This window comes from Salminus brasiliensis, chromosome 11 (assembly GCF_030463535.1).
Source record: "Salminus brasiliensis chromosome 11, fSalBra1.hap2, whole genome shotgun sequence".
In the NCBI taxonomy this organism is placed as follows: Eukaryota; Metazoa; Chordata; class Actinopteri; order Characiformes; family Bryconidae; genus Salminus; species Salminus brasiliensis.
The window spans coordinates 8,138,543-8,156,256 of record NC_132888.1 but is presented as its reverse complement, the minus strand read 5'-3'; the positions used below and the strand labels follow the sequence as shown (position 1 = coordinate 8,156,256).

Genomic DNA, 17,714 nt, shown 5'->3' with positions numbered 1-17,714 from the left:
AAAGTTTAAGTTCTGGAAAAGGGCAGAAAAAGAGCTTGAAAGATGTTTGCCTGAGGACCTGAAAAATCAGAAATGATCTTCTCGATTAGATTTGCATCCAGCAGCTCAATCATGGTAAGTACAATTGTTAATTTTTTGTGTATTTAATATACACTGATATGATACTTGCCATATAATCATATATATATCATCCTATGATTATAGTATAGAATACCATTGTTTAAATTGTGAATCACTCATCATGAGATTCTGACACTGTAAAGGAGAGGTCTGTAAAAAAAAGGTAAACTGATAGAAATGGAAATGGACTATTTTCCCAATAGTGATATAACTAGGGTTCATATCAAGGTTTATGAGAATGGTCTCAACAATGAGGTGGTCAGAACAAAGGCGAAGCAACTGCCCAGCAGTAAACTTGTTTTATTTTCAGGTGTGCTTCAACCTGGCATCAAAGACTGTTGTATAAACTCAACGTATCATAACGGATACTAAAAGAGGACAATGCAATATTTTCCTCTCCATTTCGGAGGTGCACTATGGGAGTTATCCAGCTATCCCTGCTGCCCCATCCTGAGGAGCAAGCACAGCCTTTCCACACTGCCATTTTACAACATTACACTCTGGATCATTCTTGGAGTGCTCACGTTCCCTTGCTGTGTGCAATGCCTCATTTTCAAAGTTGGAGTCGTGGGGCCTTGGAACTGTGACCCAGTCTTCTCCAAAGCGTTACCTGCAGTGGCATCAAGACTGGCCATCAGTAGGATAAACGAGGACTTCGGTTTGGACCTGGGCTGTAAGATGGACTTTGTGGTGCTCCAGGAGCCGTGCGAAACGGCAAAAGCACTGACTACTTTTGTACATTATGAAAAGTCAGCTGATGCTTTCTTAGGCCCTGGAAACCCAGGCTACTGCAATGCAGCTGCCCTTCTAGGCAAGAACTGGGATAAAGCCATCTTTTCATGGGCTTGCATCAACTATGAGTTGGACCGACTTCAAAGCTACCCAACTTTTGCCCGGACATTGCCATCGCCAACACGGGTGCTCTTCACTGTGCTGAGACATTTCAGCTGGGCTAACATTGGCATTGTGTCTTCTAACGAGGATATATGGATTGACACCGCTAACAAAGTGGCCAGCTCTCTGAGGAGCCAGGGGCTTCCCGTAGGCATTGTAGCTTCTGTTGGCAATAATGACACCGAGCTGGAGAGCGCACTGAGGGCCATCCAGAGTGCAGGGGCAATAAAAGGTAAAGTACAATCATACAGGCCTTCTGTACAGACACATTTTATACCTCATTTGCCCCCATTATGATAAAAATGACCACTTATCTGCCTCTCTTTTTTCACATGACCATTTTCCAGCCTCTCTTTATCCCTTATAATTAACAGGCGTCTTTTGTGTTGCTGTGCTTTTTAGACATATGGCATATGCAAATGGCAAATGTACCGACTGGTTGCCTTTTAAATTCATGTACACTATACAGTAGGTTGAATAGGTTGATATACAATACATGTCCAAATGTTTGTGGACACCCTTTCTAATGAATGCATTCAGCCACTTTAAGTTCAGTACCCACTGCTAACACAGATGTGCAAATACACAGCTTGTCTAGTGTCTGTAGAAATATCAATAGAATAGGACCGCCCAGAGCAGGTAAACATGGACCTATTGGGACCATGCTTAATGCCAAATGTGGGGTAGAGGGGTACAAAGCCCCTCAGTATTGAACTGTGGAGCAGTGGAACTGTGTTCTCTGGAATAATGGTGCTTACACCAATTCTCCAGATTCTAATAAAAAGCCTTCTTTCCTGGACAGTAGAGACAGTTACAACAAAAGTAGAATAAACTCGTTTTAATCCCCCTTGTTTCAGAAGGAACAATGAATAGGCAGGTGTCCCAATACTTTTGTCAACAAATAGTGTATGTAAATGCACTAATTATGTAACATTACAAATATAACGAATTAAAAAATGCTGTTTTTCCATAAACATATGGACAGTATGTACTGGAAATGTAACAGTTGATTACCATTACTAAGTCCCAGTTTAGCTCCTCCTCTTCTGTAGCAGCACATGATTAATTAACAGCCACATCTTCCTGGAGCTGAATAAGCCATGGACAATGCAGGTGGACTGCATGAGCTTAAGTAAGGAAACACTGGGCTATAGACCTTTAATCCATTTCGGTCTTCTTGTTGTAGAACATGTTCAGAACATTCATTATATAATCAGTAATACAATTCATTATATTATTATTATATTTATAATAATAAATAGATACAATCATGATTCACAGTTAAAGTAGTTGTTGAAAGTGTTTGATAAACATTCTGTTTGTACAAATGCACAGCAAACACACACAAGTGCCCATGTGAAGCCTGAAGAAACTGTACATGTGTGAAAAGACCATTTCAGGATTTGTACAATGTATACTGAACTTAACCTAACCTAAACTTAACATAACCTACACCTCAAACCAAACCTAATTCTAACCATAACCTAAACTAACCCTTAACTCTTAACCATGACCATAACCTAAACCTAACCCAAACTGACCGAACCTAACCTAAACTAAACTAACAATTCTAACCATTACTTTAACCCTTAACCCTAACCTTATCCTTAACCTAAACCTAAACCTAAACTAACCCAACCTAACCCAACCTAACCTAACCATTCTAACCATTACTCCAACCTTAACCATTCCCATGACCTAAACTTAACCTAACCCTTACCATAACCATAACCATAACATAACCAAAACCTAACCTAATCTAACCTAACCCTAACGCTAACCCTAACTCTAACCTTAACCATAACCATACCCCAAACTTACCCTAACCCCAAGCTTAAACATAACCTATCCTAACCCTAACCCTTACCCTTACCATAACCATAACATAACCTAAACCTAAACATCTGTTTTGTTGCCAATATAGACAGAATTAGGAATTATATAATAATTATATAATGATGTGTTTCATATGAATGATTTACTATTATTGAACATCCAGTTCAGTACTGAAAAGAACTGTAAATATGCAGTTACAAAAGTGATTTGCTGATTTTGTAACATTTCAATGTTACTGTTACTCTTCCCTTTTTTCATTAAATTCCACTGTTTTATTTTTTTGTTTAATTTTTACTAATGTGCATAAATTATCACAGTTTTGTCCACATATTATGACACTCAACAAATGTTTAGTATTATTATATTATACAATAATATTATTATATATAATCTATAATAATATAAAATATAATTACATTACATTATATTATATTATATACTAATGTCCTTACATCATATGTTTTGGAATATTTCATATGAAAGAAACTATGCATAGCTAGTAAATATTGATATTCATGCTAATTAGGTGTGCTCAAAAATACAGTGTATGTCCAAATATTTGTGGACACCCCTTCTAATGAATGTATTCTGCTACTTAAAGTTGCACCCATTGCTGACACAGATGTGCAAATGCACTCACACAGCTTGTCTGGTCCCTGTGGAAAAGTAATGCCAATAGAATAGGACTCTCAGGTGCAGATAAACATTAACCCAATGGCACCATGCCTAATGTCAGGTTTGGGCTAGAGGGGTATTAAGCCCTCCAGCATTGAGCTGTGAAGCAGTGGAAGAACTGTGGTCTCTGGAATGATGGATGGTGCTCCATCCAATACTTTTGGGATGAGTTGGGGAGTTAAGGAATGAGGTGGATAAGTCCATCTTTAGCACTTATCTCTGAACTCATTCCAGCAAAGCTCAAAAATCTAGTTGAACGCCTTCTCCCCAGGACAGTAGAGACAGTTACTCCAACAAAAGCAGCTAAAACTATTTTTTAATACCTTTGATCGGAAGAAACAATGAATTAGGTGTCCCAATACTTTTATCCTTGCAGAATATCCATTGACTCTTGTTTATGTCTCACAGTCATTATCATGTGCATGCACTCTGTGCTGATTGGTGGGGAGCAGCAAATGAACTTCCTGATAAAGGCCTACGACATGGGACTGACCAGCGGACAATATGTCTTCATGCCCTACGATACTCTGCTGTACAGCCTGCCCTACAGCGACACCGCCTACTTCACAATGCTGAATAACACCAAGCTGCGGCAAGCCTACGATGCTGTTCTCACCATCACTGTGGCTTCAGACCTGATGACCTTCAACCAGGCCTTCAACATGGCCAAGCGGCAGGAGGAGCTGAGTGTTTCATACACTCCTGAGCAGGTGAGGGAAAAGTAGATGGTTACTGGGCTGCTTTGGTGTTTCTACCACAGGTTTGGAACTGGGAGAACATCTGTGGGTCCTATGTAACATCGACAACACAATGCACTGATTCCCATGCTATTTAATGTACTGATGACATTTTGAAACACTGAAAGGTTTTTTGGTTATTGTTAGGGTTGAAAATGGTGAAATTTATAGAAAAATAAGAGATTACATTACAAGAGAGATAAGAGATTTTGGGTACATTGCTACTTGCTGTCAAATAATGTTAAATAATGCACTGTCATGTTAAAAAAGTATGAAAATAATAACAATTTAAATATATATAAATACTTCAAATGTAAAAAACTATGAAGGTGGTGTATTATTTTTTTCTTAGTCTACATTTCATATGCAATAACAGGACTGCAGAATCCAATGCTACATACTGCAGTGTTTTATATAAAACTGATTTTATTTTAGCAATTTTATTAAAATGTCCATGTCTTGTGTGTTTAGTATCTTTTAATGGTTATAGTATCCTCTGGGAACTGAATTTCCTTCAGGTTCTCCAAAACACATGGTAGATAAATTGGCAATGCTAAATGTACCCCTTGGTAAGTATGTGAGTGAATGGATGTGTGTGATACCCTTTGATGGACTGATGCCTTGTCCAAGAGGTACTTATGTCTAGTGCTCAATAACTCTTGGTAGACTCTGGACCTAATACACACCGTTGATTTCCCAGACAGGGATTATGCCTAGACCTGACCCCATATATATATATATAAACTTTTCTCTTTTTTCAAATGTATGTGCTGCTAATTAACCCACCTGTCTGTAACTTCCCCTAGCACTAGCAATGCTCACAATCCTAGAAGGGTAAGGACTAAGCTGCCAGCCATCACCTCTTTTTGAACTGCCACCGATGCAGCATTGCCGGGCAGCCAACATGCTCAGAGGAGTAGGCCGGGTCTCCAGCTTCATCACCCCAGCTAATAGATGCCTGTTCCGGTCAGAATCACTGGCAAAGCAACATGGCTTGGGATGCAAGCTCGAGACTTTTGGGCCATACTGGTAGCACATTAGTCCGCTGAGACACTTGATAGATTGCAGTGTTGTACTCTGTCTTCAGATCCTACTGCTCTGACTGCATAAAAAGTCAACTTTCCTAAAATATGTATTGCATATTATCGTACAGTATCGCAATATATCGCTACATATTGAATCATAACCCTGTGATTAACCCAGACTAAGCTTATATTGTATTATTGTAGATTGGGCAAGCTTCTGCCAAATTAGTTGGTTAGATTTTGATTGGACTGTGAGGGGAAAACATGCTTTAGTCTAACTTACCATGATTCACATCAAATGAATCAACTACATTGCTTAATAATGCAGCTGAAATTTTAATAACTCTTCCTTGCGGCTTTTTCGTTGTACAATTTTGATTTACATACATTTGTTCACTCTGTTGAGGGGAAGCTGTTGCCAAGCCCATTTGCATCATTTACAAGCACAACTTTACACTCAAGCATCAATCAAATTAAGAAATGTCATCATTATTCAGTGAAGAATAGATCCTTTAACTGCGACCAGGTTGTTCTCATTATTCTAATCCTAAATATCTCATACATCAAACCATTTATTATATCGTCATTAATGAAGTTGCTTGTCTGTTGCCTGCGCTTGTCTAATAGCTCAATTTAAAGACCACCTCTCAAAACACTGTATTTGACTGCATATGAAGGTTTTGTTAATTGTTTTCATTGTCATTTTGTCATAGTAGTTAATTTCTGCCGCATTTCAGGTTTCCCCCCTTTTTGGCACAATCTACAACGGCCTTTACCTCCTCGCCAGAGCTATAAACAATGCCAGGAGAGCTGGCCAGTGGCTCTCAGGAACCAATCTGGCCTTCCACACCCGGAATGTGACGTTTACCGGCTTCAACCAGAACATCACGATAGACAGCCAAGGTGATGGACAGACGAACTATGTGATCCTGGACACTGACGGCTGGGGAACGCACCTGTACCTCTGTTATCTGGTAGACTTGGGCTCAGACGTGGTGCGCTTTGCTGGCAAGTCCATTCACTACCCGGGGGGTTCCCCTCCCTCTGCTGACTCCAGCTGCTGGTTTGATCCCAATGCCATCTGCACCGGAGGTACATGCAAAATCAGTTTTCTCTGGGTTAAAAGCTCTAGCATGTTGTTGGTCACAAATAGAGGGTTGGTAATTGGATGTATTCTTAATTGTAATTAATTTTAAAGCAAAAAAAAAATGATCTCCAAAAGGTTTAAATTAGGCAAATATTTAACATTAATATAGCACTAACAGCATTATGACGGCGGGACCACTAAGATAGTGGGACTTAATAAAGAACAGAAAGGATTTATAATCTTATAATCTTGTAATATTATAACTAGCCTCAGGATGGATGGATGGATGAACAGATGGACGGATGACCGAATGGATAGATTTTGTCTATTTTGTCTTTTGTCTGTTAAGCTGGCTCGCAGTATTTGAAATGATGTTGCCTCAGCACTGACCAGCATAGACTAGAGCACAGGCACAGGCATATTGACACACTGGTAGCTAGCCCACGACAGAGACCATGCTGAAACGGGAGCACAGTCAGAATAGGAATTCTGTTTCACACACTAGAATGAGGATGTAATGTCTGCTAACCTGTTGTTAAGCTCGCTGTTGTACAGGATCAATTTCACTCATACAATAGAAGTGTGTGCATTTCTATTCCGTTCTGTTTTTGCCACATTGTCATTTATTTTAAGACGGCTTTAACAAGATTTAACAAATTCAGCATTTCCTTGTATAAAAGTATTTGGACACTTAGTCATACATAGTTTCTTCCAGAATCAAGGGTAATAGTCTGTCCTGCTTTTGTTGGAGGAACTGTCTCTACTGCCCAGGGAAGACTTTCTACTAGATTTTGGAGCTGTTTATCTTCTGGTGTCCACAGATGTTAGTAAAGGTGCACATATTTGTCACTGTACAGCATTTAGTGAACACACACAGTGAACACTAGTGATCTAGGGGCAGTGAGTACACACACACCCAGAGCGGTGGGAAGCCAACTCCAGCGCCCAGGGAGCAGAGAGGGTAAAGGGCCTTGCTCAAGGGCCCAACAGTGGGAGCTTGCCAAGCCCGGGAATCGAACCCACAACCCTGTTATCAATAGCACTCGCACTCTGTTAATAGCCTGGCGCTCTAACCGCCGAGCCACCGCTGTACACACTGTAGTGTGTGTGTGTGTATGGTGTGTGCGCGCACATGCAAAACCCTCTCTAAAATGACAACATAATAGGAGAAGGAAGAACCTTCTCAACTTTTAATGCAGTAATTTTGGAGCATTTCTATTGGTCCATTTTTCATGACATTTCGATTCAACGTAAAGAACTTTTGCCAGACCCTTCTGCCAAGATCTCCAAAGATCTCAAAAGGTGCAAAACAACATAAAAAATTACTTACAAATGGAGATGTTCTCTAAAATAAACAAATACCATATACTTTAAATAGTGTGTTGACCAACACACTGTTACAACTGTATTATTTCTTTTGTATTACATTGTCTGTATTATTATATTGTCCTACTGATGAACTGTATGTTTCTGATGATCTGTATGTTCCTGTCCTAGGTGTGGAAATTATCTATGTCATCATAGTTTTTGTGATTGTCTTCGTATTCGCTGTTGGTGCCATTGGGTTAAGTCTGTTCATAAGGTAACGTCCTCATTCAGAGTCTGCTTTGCTTATTTATTACTTACAGCCAGTTACTGTTCATGATTTGTGTGTGTTTGTGTGTGCATCTCCTTCATATAGGAGGCGAATCCAACAGATCCAATTTGTGAAAGGGCCCAATCGGATCCTTCTTACTCTAGAAGATCTGACCTTTATCAACCCACAGCTCAGCAAACGAGTACACATGCTGTTTTTCTCAGCTCAAAATACAAAATATACTAAAGTATGACCTATACTGTGCTGATGTTCTTAGTTTTTTATTCTTTTGCTGTGTCGTGTTAGAAAATCACTCTGGAAGACCTTAGTGAGTCCAAAAGTGTCATTGATGAGAAGAGTATGAGATCAGGAGATCGCTCGCACTCTGTTAACAGTCTGGCAACAGCAACACATGAGAACTCCAATGTGGCTGTGTATGAGGTAGGACTATTAGTAAACAATACAGCATGTCTTATGCATTGGGTTCTTAGACTTAATGCTTTGTAAATGTTGGGAAAATTGAGGCAGGTCATTTGTTTCTACAGGGGGACTGGGTGTGGTTAAAGAAGTTTGAGGAGGGCCAGTTCAAGGAGGTCAAGCAGAGCACCACCAAAATATTTACAAAGGTATCTGCAGCAGTGTCTTGTCAATCGGGGCAATGAACCACATCTTTGGGATATATAGCTATCTATCTATCTATCTATCTATCTATCTATCTATCTATCTATCTGCTTTTTCAGATGAAGGATCTCCGCAATGAGAACGTTAACCCATTTCTGGGGTTCTTCTCTGACTGTGATATGTTTGCTGTGGTCACCGAGCACTGCTCAAGAGGGAGCCTGCAGGACCTACTGCGGAATGATGATGTTAAACTAGACTGGATGTTTAAGTCTTCGTTGGTTCTGGATCTCATCAAGGTGAGGTGTCTTCATTTACCATGCATGTATGCTAATGTCATTAGATTGTGTTTTAGCCATTTTGGACCATTTCCATTAGTCTTCCATAGTTCATACAATCTAAACAAACAAAAATATTAACACAATTAATAATAGGGTTATATAAAAACAATGTATACTTCTAAATATACCTTAAAATAAAACTTGAAAACCTTTTTTGGGAAATATACATTGACTTTTCAGGGAATTATTGGAACTTTAATTAGCAAAATTATTTGTTAGGAATAACACCTTCAGCTTATGATGAATGGGGTAAAGACTGTAAGAGGGGGGAGGTACAGCTTGGGTGGCTATGCTTGTGGAAGGAAGCCATTCCCAGCTTCTCTGATAAGAGCTGTCCAGCTAGCAGAGAATGTAATAGGTTCTGAAATAGTTCTGAAAACATAATGACATGATGATGCTTTGCATACAAACATTATTAGAACATTATTTAGTTACACTAAAACTAACATTATGGAAACATTTGAAGTAATTTTCAAAAAACTAAAAGTACAATAAATAAAATATGATACAATAAAAACCTACAATTGATATATAGACTCACACTGATATCACACTGATAAAAACTATTTAATAAATGTGTTATTAAATGTTTTTCAAACATTAGAACTGGGGCATTTATTTAAACATTTTCTGTAGCTATCAAATATGAAAAGCCCATGTTTAATAGTGAGAATTTACAAATAAAACAATATATATTCAAGGAAACATTAATAACAGATCAAATGTTATGGTTACATAACAAACCAAAGATGTCTAGCTGGGTAGAAATAAGAGATCACAAGGTTAAAAGGGAGAAGACCTGTCTAAACCTTAAACGTGATCAAGGTAGAGATGGAATTTGTAGGAGTTTTTGGAGGAGGCATGTTTAGGCGTGTTGGGAAAAGGCATGTATAGGCATGTTCCATCTCCCAAAATGTTATTTCACAACACCACTTATTTCGATTGATGATAGAAATCCAGAAATGTCCTTGGAAATTGTATTCAATAATTCAGTTTCATTCCCCTGATATATGATGACATGAATAGTGAATATATATATAATATATATAGTCTCACTGATGTTTTGTTTTTTAAACAGGGAATGAAATACCTACACCACCGAGAATTCCCTCATGGACGACTGAAGTCGCGTAACTGTGTAGTGGATGGGAGATTTGTCCTCAAAATAACAGACTATGGTTTCAATGAGCTTCTCGAATCCCAAAAAGCTCCAAGGGAGGAATTTCCTCCCGAAGGTAGTAATATGGTCCACAGTGTCTGCTTTACAATGCCCTTCATGATCTTGCTTCTAGCTTCAGAAATCTTGATCTAAGTTTAGGATTGTCCATGCTCCTCAGATCAGTTTTGGACAGCTCCTGAACTCCTCAGAGACCCTGAGAACTCACGAAGAGGGACATATAAAGGGGATGTGTATAGCTTCGCCATCATACTCCAAGAGGTGGTTGTCCGTGGGCCTCCATACTGCATGCTGGGATTGCCTGCTGAAGGTTAGCCATGAATGATGTCAAGATAATCTTGTCAAATGATGATGCATTAAGCTGTTGTTCTACAAATTGAGCATATTGCAGGATTTTATTTCACATTAGCTTCAGATACAGCAACTTTATTTGAGTCTTACTGGTAGTCTTGGCCTTCAGTAACTGTGCATAGCTTTTATTTAGGAAAAATTGAGCTGGCACAATTCTGTTTTAGCTGTCAAGTTTGAGAATTCCAAACTTTTATTTGTAACAAACACAGTTCAGCTCAACACATTAGTCACAAATAAAAGTGTCACATGACTTTTATTTTGAATTGATTGTTGATTAATTGGTAATTGATGTTAACACCAAAATACCTACAGCTTAAAAATACTTTTTTTTTACTCCAAGTTGCAGTAAGTGTGTAGATTCCACTATGTATATGAACATTGAAAAATTATTTAAAAGTTTTTGATGGCCATATTGGCAGTTGTTTGAGTTGTAAATGTCTTTCTAATTGTTCTGAGATCTTTTTAAATCCCTTCCCAAAGTCATCTGCATCTACAACCTTCTATCTAACGGCCTCAGAGAGCGCTTTAAATCCGGCCTTGGTGATCTTTACCACTCACTTCGACAATCAAGAGCAGACCAGACTAAATGTCTGAGGTTCAAATGAGACAGACTCCTCCAGAATCCTCTCGAACCAAGAGCTGATTTGCTGCACCTAATTCTAGTAGTAGCCATTTTAAGTTATAATACATGTGTTATAATGTATGATATGTATGATGTATGATGTCCTAAACCTTATGTATGATATGTGCTACCAAAGTAAAGTTATCATCACTGTTAATGTAATATATATATATATATATATATATATATATATATATATATATATATAATATTATAATATTTGGCTTTACAGAGATCATTCGGAAGGTGAAGAAGCCTCCACCAATGTGCAGGCCTACAGTAGCTCCAGACCAAGCTCCACTAGAGTGCATCCAGCTGATGAAGCAGTGTTGGAGTGAACAGCCTGACAGGAGGCCGCCGTTCGATGAGATATTTGATCAGGTTGACTGCCAACTTCTCACTTTCTAATTTCAGAACACCACATTAATTAGTTCAACAGGCCTGGCTGTGGTATAGTATATGTGAGTGCAGTGTGAGGTAAAATCCCAGGTCCCATACACTCTCTGTGGTCTGGCATTCACAAAAGTGCACCCGATTGTGCTGACAGATATAAGAGATTTACCACCCAACTTGGGCAGCTGCCAGGTTGCACAGACAGAGAAGAGCTGCTGTCTTTTTACCACAGTATGTAATAAAGTGTAGGAGGCCATGTGAAAAGCTTCATATGCTTTGGAGGATGGTGTGTGCAGTCTTTTCCTTTGCCAAATGTGTGGTGCTGTCAGATGATATATGAGTTATTATTAGGTGAAAAGTGGCATATTGCCACTGCCACTTCTTGAGTTTTATTTAGTCATAAAGGTCTACATATAGTAATAGTGGTAGTAGCAGCAGTAGTAGTAGTAATAGTAGAAGCAGTATTGCTGGTTGGACTAGTAGTAGTAGTAGTAGTAGTAGTAGTGGTAGTGATAGTAGTAGTAGAAGTAGTAGTAGTAGTAGTAGTAGTAGTGGTAGTAGTAGTAGTGGTAGTAATAGTAGTAGTAGTAGAAGTAATAGTAGTAGTAGAAGTAGTAGTAGTAGTAGTAGTAGTAGTAGTAGTAGTAGTGGTAGTAGTGATAGTAGTAGTAGTGGTAGTAGTAGTAGTAGTAGAAGTAGATGTAGTAGTAGTAGAAGTAGTAGTAGTAGTAGTAGAAGTAGATGTAGTAGTAGTAGTAGTGGTAGTAGTAGTAGTAGTAATAGTAGTATTGTAGTAGTAGTACTAGTAGTGGTGGTGTTTCAATCCTTGTTAGCAATTGTCCAATAATAAATGCACATATATAACTAAACTTGTTACAATAAGTCTTTAACAGAACACACAGATTCAATTTACTCAACATTTTATTGCATCAGATTTTTTAAGTTACGACATTTTTTACAGGAAAGAAAGAAAGACAAAAACACTTATTACACTTCTGTGGGTTTACATACAAAAAACAGTCATGGTTCATTTGCATTTAAGCATTTTCTGACCTGTTTTTATCCCATTGAACAAAACAGGCTTGAGTTTCCTAAAAGCTTCATAATACGAAGTGCTTCATTAACTGGTTCTTAAGAACATTTGTTAATTAAGTAACTAAATTGCAAATATATGCTATAAAATCTCTGCAGAGAATTGCATACCATGAACAAATGCTGCATTCTGCTCAGGAATGAAAAGACTTTTCTCATCTCATCTACGTACCTTTTTTACAGACATGTTTTTTAATAAATGAAAATGATTGTTTTTGTGACATAATATCAGAAAATCGTAAAAGCAATGATGTTAAAGTTGGGTGTGTTTGCAGATTAGTTGGCTATTAGCTGGCAAATTAGTTTTAAAAATGTGCACCACAGTCTATGTTTAAGAAAAAAAGTTTTATTGGATATGTGGCTTTTTAATGTAAGTTATATATAACTTTTATTGTAAATTATTTTGGACCATTTCCATTGCAAACAAATGGAGTCATAAGATTTTGTCATGCACACAATGTTATACTGCATCCTCCCTATACGTCTCACCATTCTAGCTCATAAACAAGAGCAAATAGGGGATGCTATATGCTATATGTGTTATTACTGGAATTAATTAGACAAATATGGAACTATATGCCTCTCTTGTCACAGTTCAAGCTTATAAACAAGGGCAAGAAGACCAACATCATAGACTCCATGTTGCGCATGCTGGAGCAGTACTCCTCCAACCTTGAGGACCTGATTAGAGAGAGGACAGAAGAGCTGGAGGTGGAGAAACAGAGGACGGAGAAACTCCTAACAGAAATGCTGCCTCAGTAAGCCCATTTTAATAGACTCACACCATTGCTAATCAGTTGTTGTCATGTAGGGTTGGTTTCCAGGACAGGAATTATGCCAAGTCATGGATGAAATTTTCCTCTGACTGGAAAATCACCATTCTAACTGTTGTGTAGTCCAGAACTAGGCTTATTCACTGTCCAGAAAGCAGCCTACATTGGCCAGTAAATTCTCTTGTGATCCCTTTCGTTCTGTCCCTTTTAATGACTCTAACATATCAGATGTTTTGGTCGGCTTTTCCCCACTATTTTGCAGATCTGTGGCTGAAGCTTTGAAAACAGGTGCCTCTGTGGAGCCTGAGTACTTTGATGAGGTCACCATCTACTTTAGTGACATAGTTGGTTTCACCACAATCTCCTCACTCAGTGATCCCATTGAGGTTGTGGATCTGCTCAATGATCTCTACACACTGTTTGATGCAGTGTTGAGTAACCACGATGTCTACAAGGTAAGCTTTCCCACTTATGAACTCAGAATGGATTAACCAGCTCAGTAACCCACTGGGAACTGTCTAGTTGTGACCTAGATGATTGGAGTAGACAACTAGTACTTAAAAATAATGAAGGGACATATCTGTTTTGCATGGTAGGTGGAAACCATTGGAGATGCCTACATGGTGGCCTCAGGGCTTCCGAAAAGGAATGGTAATAAGCATGCGGCCGAGATTGCCAACATGTCCCTGAACATCCTCAGCTCTGTGGGAAGCTTCAAGATGCGCCACATGCCAGAGGTTCCAGTCAGGATACGAATAGGCATTCACTCAGGTAGGCTGCTAGCACTGTTAGCAGTATACGATCCTTGATTCAGTTTGGAACTGTGGAGGAACCTCTTAAGGTGCTTTGAGGAACCTTCAAGGAACCTTTTTCTTTAAAAAAAAAATTATTTTAATTAACATACCGCTTTCCTTCAATGTCCTGGATCAGGGTCATGTGTTGCAGGAGTAGTGGGCCTAACTATGCCTAGATACTGCCTTTTTGGTGATACAGTCAACACCGCCTCTCGTATGGAATCTACGGGTCTGCGTAAGTAACTCTAGCATCTCTATCCAGCTTTTTACAGCTACACTAGGGCAAAATTCTGGTTCTGACACACTTCAGAAAGAGCTGACTGTGAGCATCCAATGTCTTTCTTTGCAGCTTATAGAATTCATGTGAACATAAGCACTGTGAAGATTCTCCACTCTCTGAATGAGGGGTACAAGATTGAAGTTAGAGGAAAGACAGAGCTGAAGGTACAAACCTTTACCACCACCACAAAACACCAAACCACGTTAGTGGGATTATCTTGTAACGGTACTGTGTTGTAGAGGCATTTCTCCAGTCTGTATATTGCAATAGGGTGTAGGAACTGCGACCTGGTGCAATAGTTTTGAAAGGGTTTGAATTATTGTGTATTGTGAATATATCACAAGCAGTGCCATCACGATGATCACATCCTGGGTGGGTGTCTAGATATGTACGGTGGGCAGCTTACTGTCTGATGTGGATTACCTGGGATATCACAGGTAAAGAAAGCCTATTGCAAGAAGCGAAATTAAACACACTACAGCAACTAGTGTTAAACTACTGCAAAGCATTTAGCTAGAAGCTGATCATATACATACACTATATGTCCAAATATTTGTGGACACCCCAAGCTATTTTACATTGCACCCAAGTCTCACATACAGCTTGCCTAGTCCCCAAAGAGAAGTACTGTTAATAGAAAATGACTCTCTAGAGCAGGTAAACATTGATCCATTGCCACCATGCCTAATGCCAGGTGTGGGCTAAAGGGCTATGAAGCCCCCAGCACTGAGCTGTGGAGCAGTGGAGCAGTGGAACTGTGTTCTCTGGAATGATGAATGGTGCTCAATCCAATACTTTTTGGGATGAGTTGGGGATGAGATGGGCCAATGCTTCTCCAAAATCTAGAAGAAAGCCTTCTTCTCTGGACAGTAGAGACAAGATAAGCTATATTTAAGACCCTTGATTTTGTAAGAAACAATGAATGAGCAGGTATCCCATTACTTTTGTCCCAATGGTTGTATGTATATGTCTACCTGCAAGGTGCACTTTCACCTTACTGGACATTTATTTTAGAATAAATAATAATTTAGAATAATAATTTTGTTCTTTGATTGTCTTCTACCCACCTGTAACCACCCTACTGATTGCAGTTCAGTTTAAAGGCTTTAGCTCTATATTCTTATATTCTTATTTGTTCTTTGTATTTTATTTTAGTATTTCTTGAGGTCCACTTGTGATATACAGGACTATTTCACAGAACATCATTATTATCATCTTTCATATTTGTATTGATATTTTTAAAACCTCCATTTATCCTTTAGAAATAAAGAGGCTGTTTTTGTTATGGTGCATTTAGGGCTGGTATATGGCTGAATACATGTGAACACACATTTATGGACACCATAGTATGAAATAATAAGAATATATAAGGAAATATATGAATATGAGGTGAATACATGTTTTCATGACATGGACCTTTACAACATAACATTTAGAGAATGGCCTAAAAGTGGTAAAACCCCATGTTCTGAATTCCCAGTCCTGATTCCTGTGTAGATTTTGCAACTGATGTGAATCTGTTTGTAATACTGAGTTTTGATGGGTGATTTTAGGGTAAAGGCATTGAGGAGACATACTGGCTGGTTGGGAAATCGAATTTTACAAAGCCTTTGCCGAAGCCTCCTGAGATCAAAGCAGGGTAAGACAATGCTTTATCCCTCTCAAATTATATCTCTATTAGTGTGACAGAAACAAAGTTGTGTTATATATAATTATATTAATGGATATCCTATTGTAATCATGTGTACTGTGCCTAATATTACATCATAACCTGTGTGGATTGATTGTTATGTAAACTTTTCTTCAAACGTCTCCTCAATTGGGGGGGGTCCCACTGTATACTTTGTGCACCAGGGACAACCATGGTTTGAGTCCTGAAGACATTGCTGCTTACAAGAGAAAGAAAGCTGAGAAAAAGGCTTGAATCCCAAAGTCAAACGCAAGGAGGTAGCACCTTGCATGCAGTGCTGAGTTGTGCTGTGTTAGGGATGTCGTGGTTTGTGTTGTGGGGTGATGGTGTTTTCATAAAATTGGCATAGCTGTCTGTTTGCTTGCTTTTCACATGTTGTGTGTTTTATCATATTCATGTTATTATGTGTCTCTCTTGTTACTAATTTAGTTTCTTTAAAATGTGTGCTCTTAAAAATAAAGGTGTCCTTGTGCCTTCCAATCACTCAGCGGATGCGAGCCATCGCAGTCTTCTGTTAGCTGATGTAATAGAATTGGTAGTTAGTGTTCTCCTCCAAGCGTGTTGAACTGCCCAGTGATTGGATTAGAAAGATGTGGTGGTGCTTCATCTGTCTCAGAAGAAAGCACATGTTAGCCTTTCACTTCCCAGCTCTGGTAGCCTTGTGTGATTGGGGAGAACTAACTATTGGGAAATTGGAAAATTAAAATGTTGGAAAATTGGAAAATAACATAGGACTGCAAAAGCTAGGAACAACCGCAACCGAAAAGGGGATCATCCTGAACTCTGCCCACTATTTTACCTATTTTGCACTGCGCTGCACAGGTCATTTTATATAAGATAAGTGCTAACTCTAATGACAACAATAAGATTCCACTACAGCAGAACTGCCATAGCCTGTGTTTCCAACACAACTGAGTCCAATACCTTTCCAAACCTATTAAGCTACTCAGAATCAACCATTTGCTTACAAGAAAGTGAAGGTTATGTTGATCACATGAAATAGTGTAGTGTAGATTTTACTATAGAACTTGAAGGGTTCTTTAAAAAAACGTATCCACAAATGAGGCGTGTGAGCATGAAGAACGTCCATATCGCATATCACCTAAAGGTCCTACACCAGCTAAAGTTTTTCCTGGACAGAAATCCAAGTTGAGCTCCAAGCTGAGAACTATTTAGGAACCTTTGTTTTTAAGAGTGTATTAGTGAGCGTGTAATGCCTTTGGTGTACACTGTTAAAAGTATAGGTCCCTAGAACCTTTATGGGTTCTTTAATTTGTAACTGTGAGGGAAACTTTTTAAAGTGCTTTGAAGAACGTTAAGGAACATTTTTCTTCTAAAAACCTTTTTTAAGGTTCCTCAAAGCAATTAAAGATGTTCCTCCACAGTTTCAAATTGAAGAAGCTCTAAATAGTTCCTCTAGGTTCTTCCACAGTTTAAAATGGAAGAACCTTCAAAACGTTCCTCGAGAAACAGTGGTTTGCAGTTGCTTTATTCATGGCCAATCCTTGCTTTTTATATCATTCTTATCCTACAAATCTTTCTTTTCAGGGATAACTGGCAGGACATGGTGACGGACGAGATCAAGACACTTTTCCGGAAGGCTAACAGGCAGGTGGACAAGCCTAAAATCTAA

General features: G+C 38.7%; 1 protein-coding gene across 1 annotated transcript; it reads left to right on the top strand.

The window, feature by feature from the left end:
• The first annotated feature begins 501 nt into the window (after window positions 1-501).
• On the top strand, window positions 502-17,714 carry gucy2f (guanylate cyclase 2F, retinal). Its single transcript, XM_072690964.1, has 18 exons — window positions 502-1,246; window positions 3,934-4,235; window positions 6,025-6,379; window positions 7,872-7,956; window positions 8,056-8,152; window positions 8,257-8,391; window positions 8,496-8,576; window positions 8,691-8,867; window positions 9,988-10,144; window positions 10,247-10,396; window positions 11,292-11,440; window positions 13,139-13,302; window positions 13,580-13,772; window positions 13,914-14,088; window positions 14,248-14,346; window positions 14,461-14,555; window positions 15,945-16,030; window positions 17,630-17,714. Exons 1-18 carry the CDS (start codon window positions 502-504, stop codon window positions 17,712-17,714), a joined length of 3,330 nt encoding a protein of 1,109 aa, XP_072547065.1.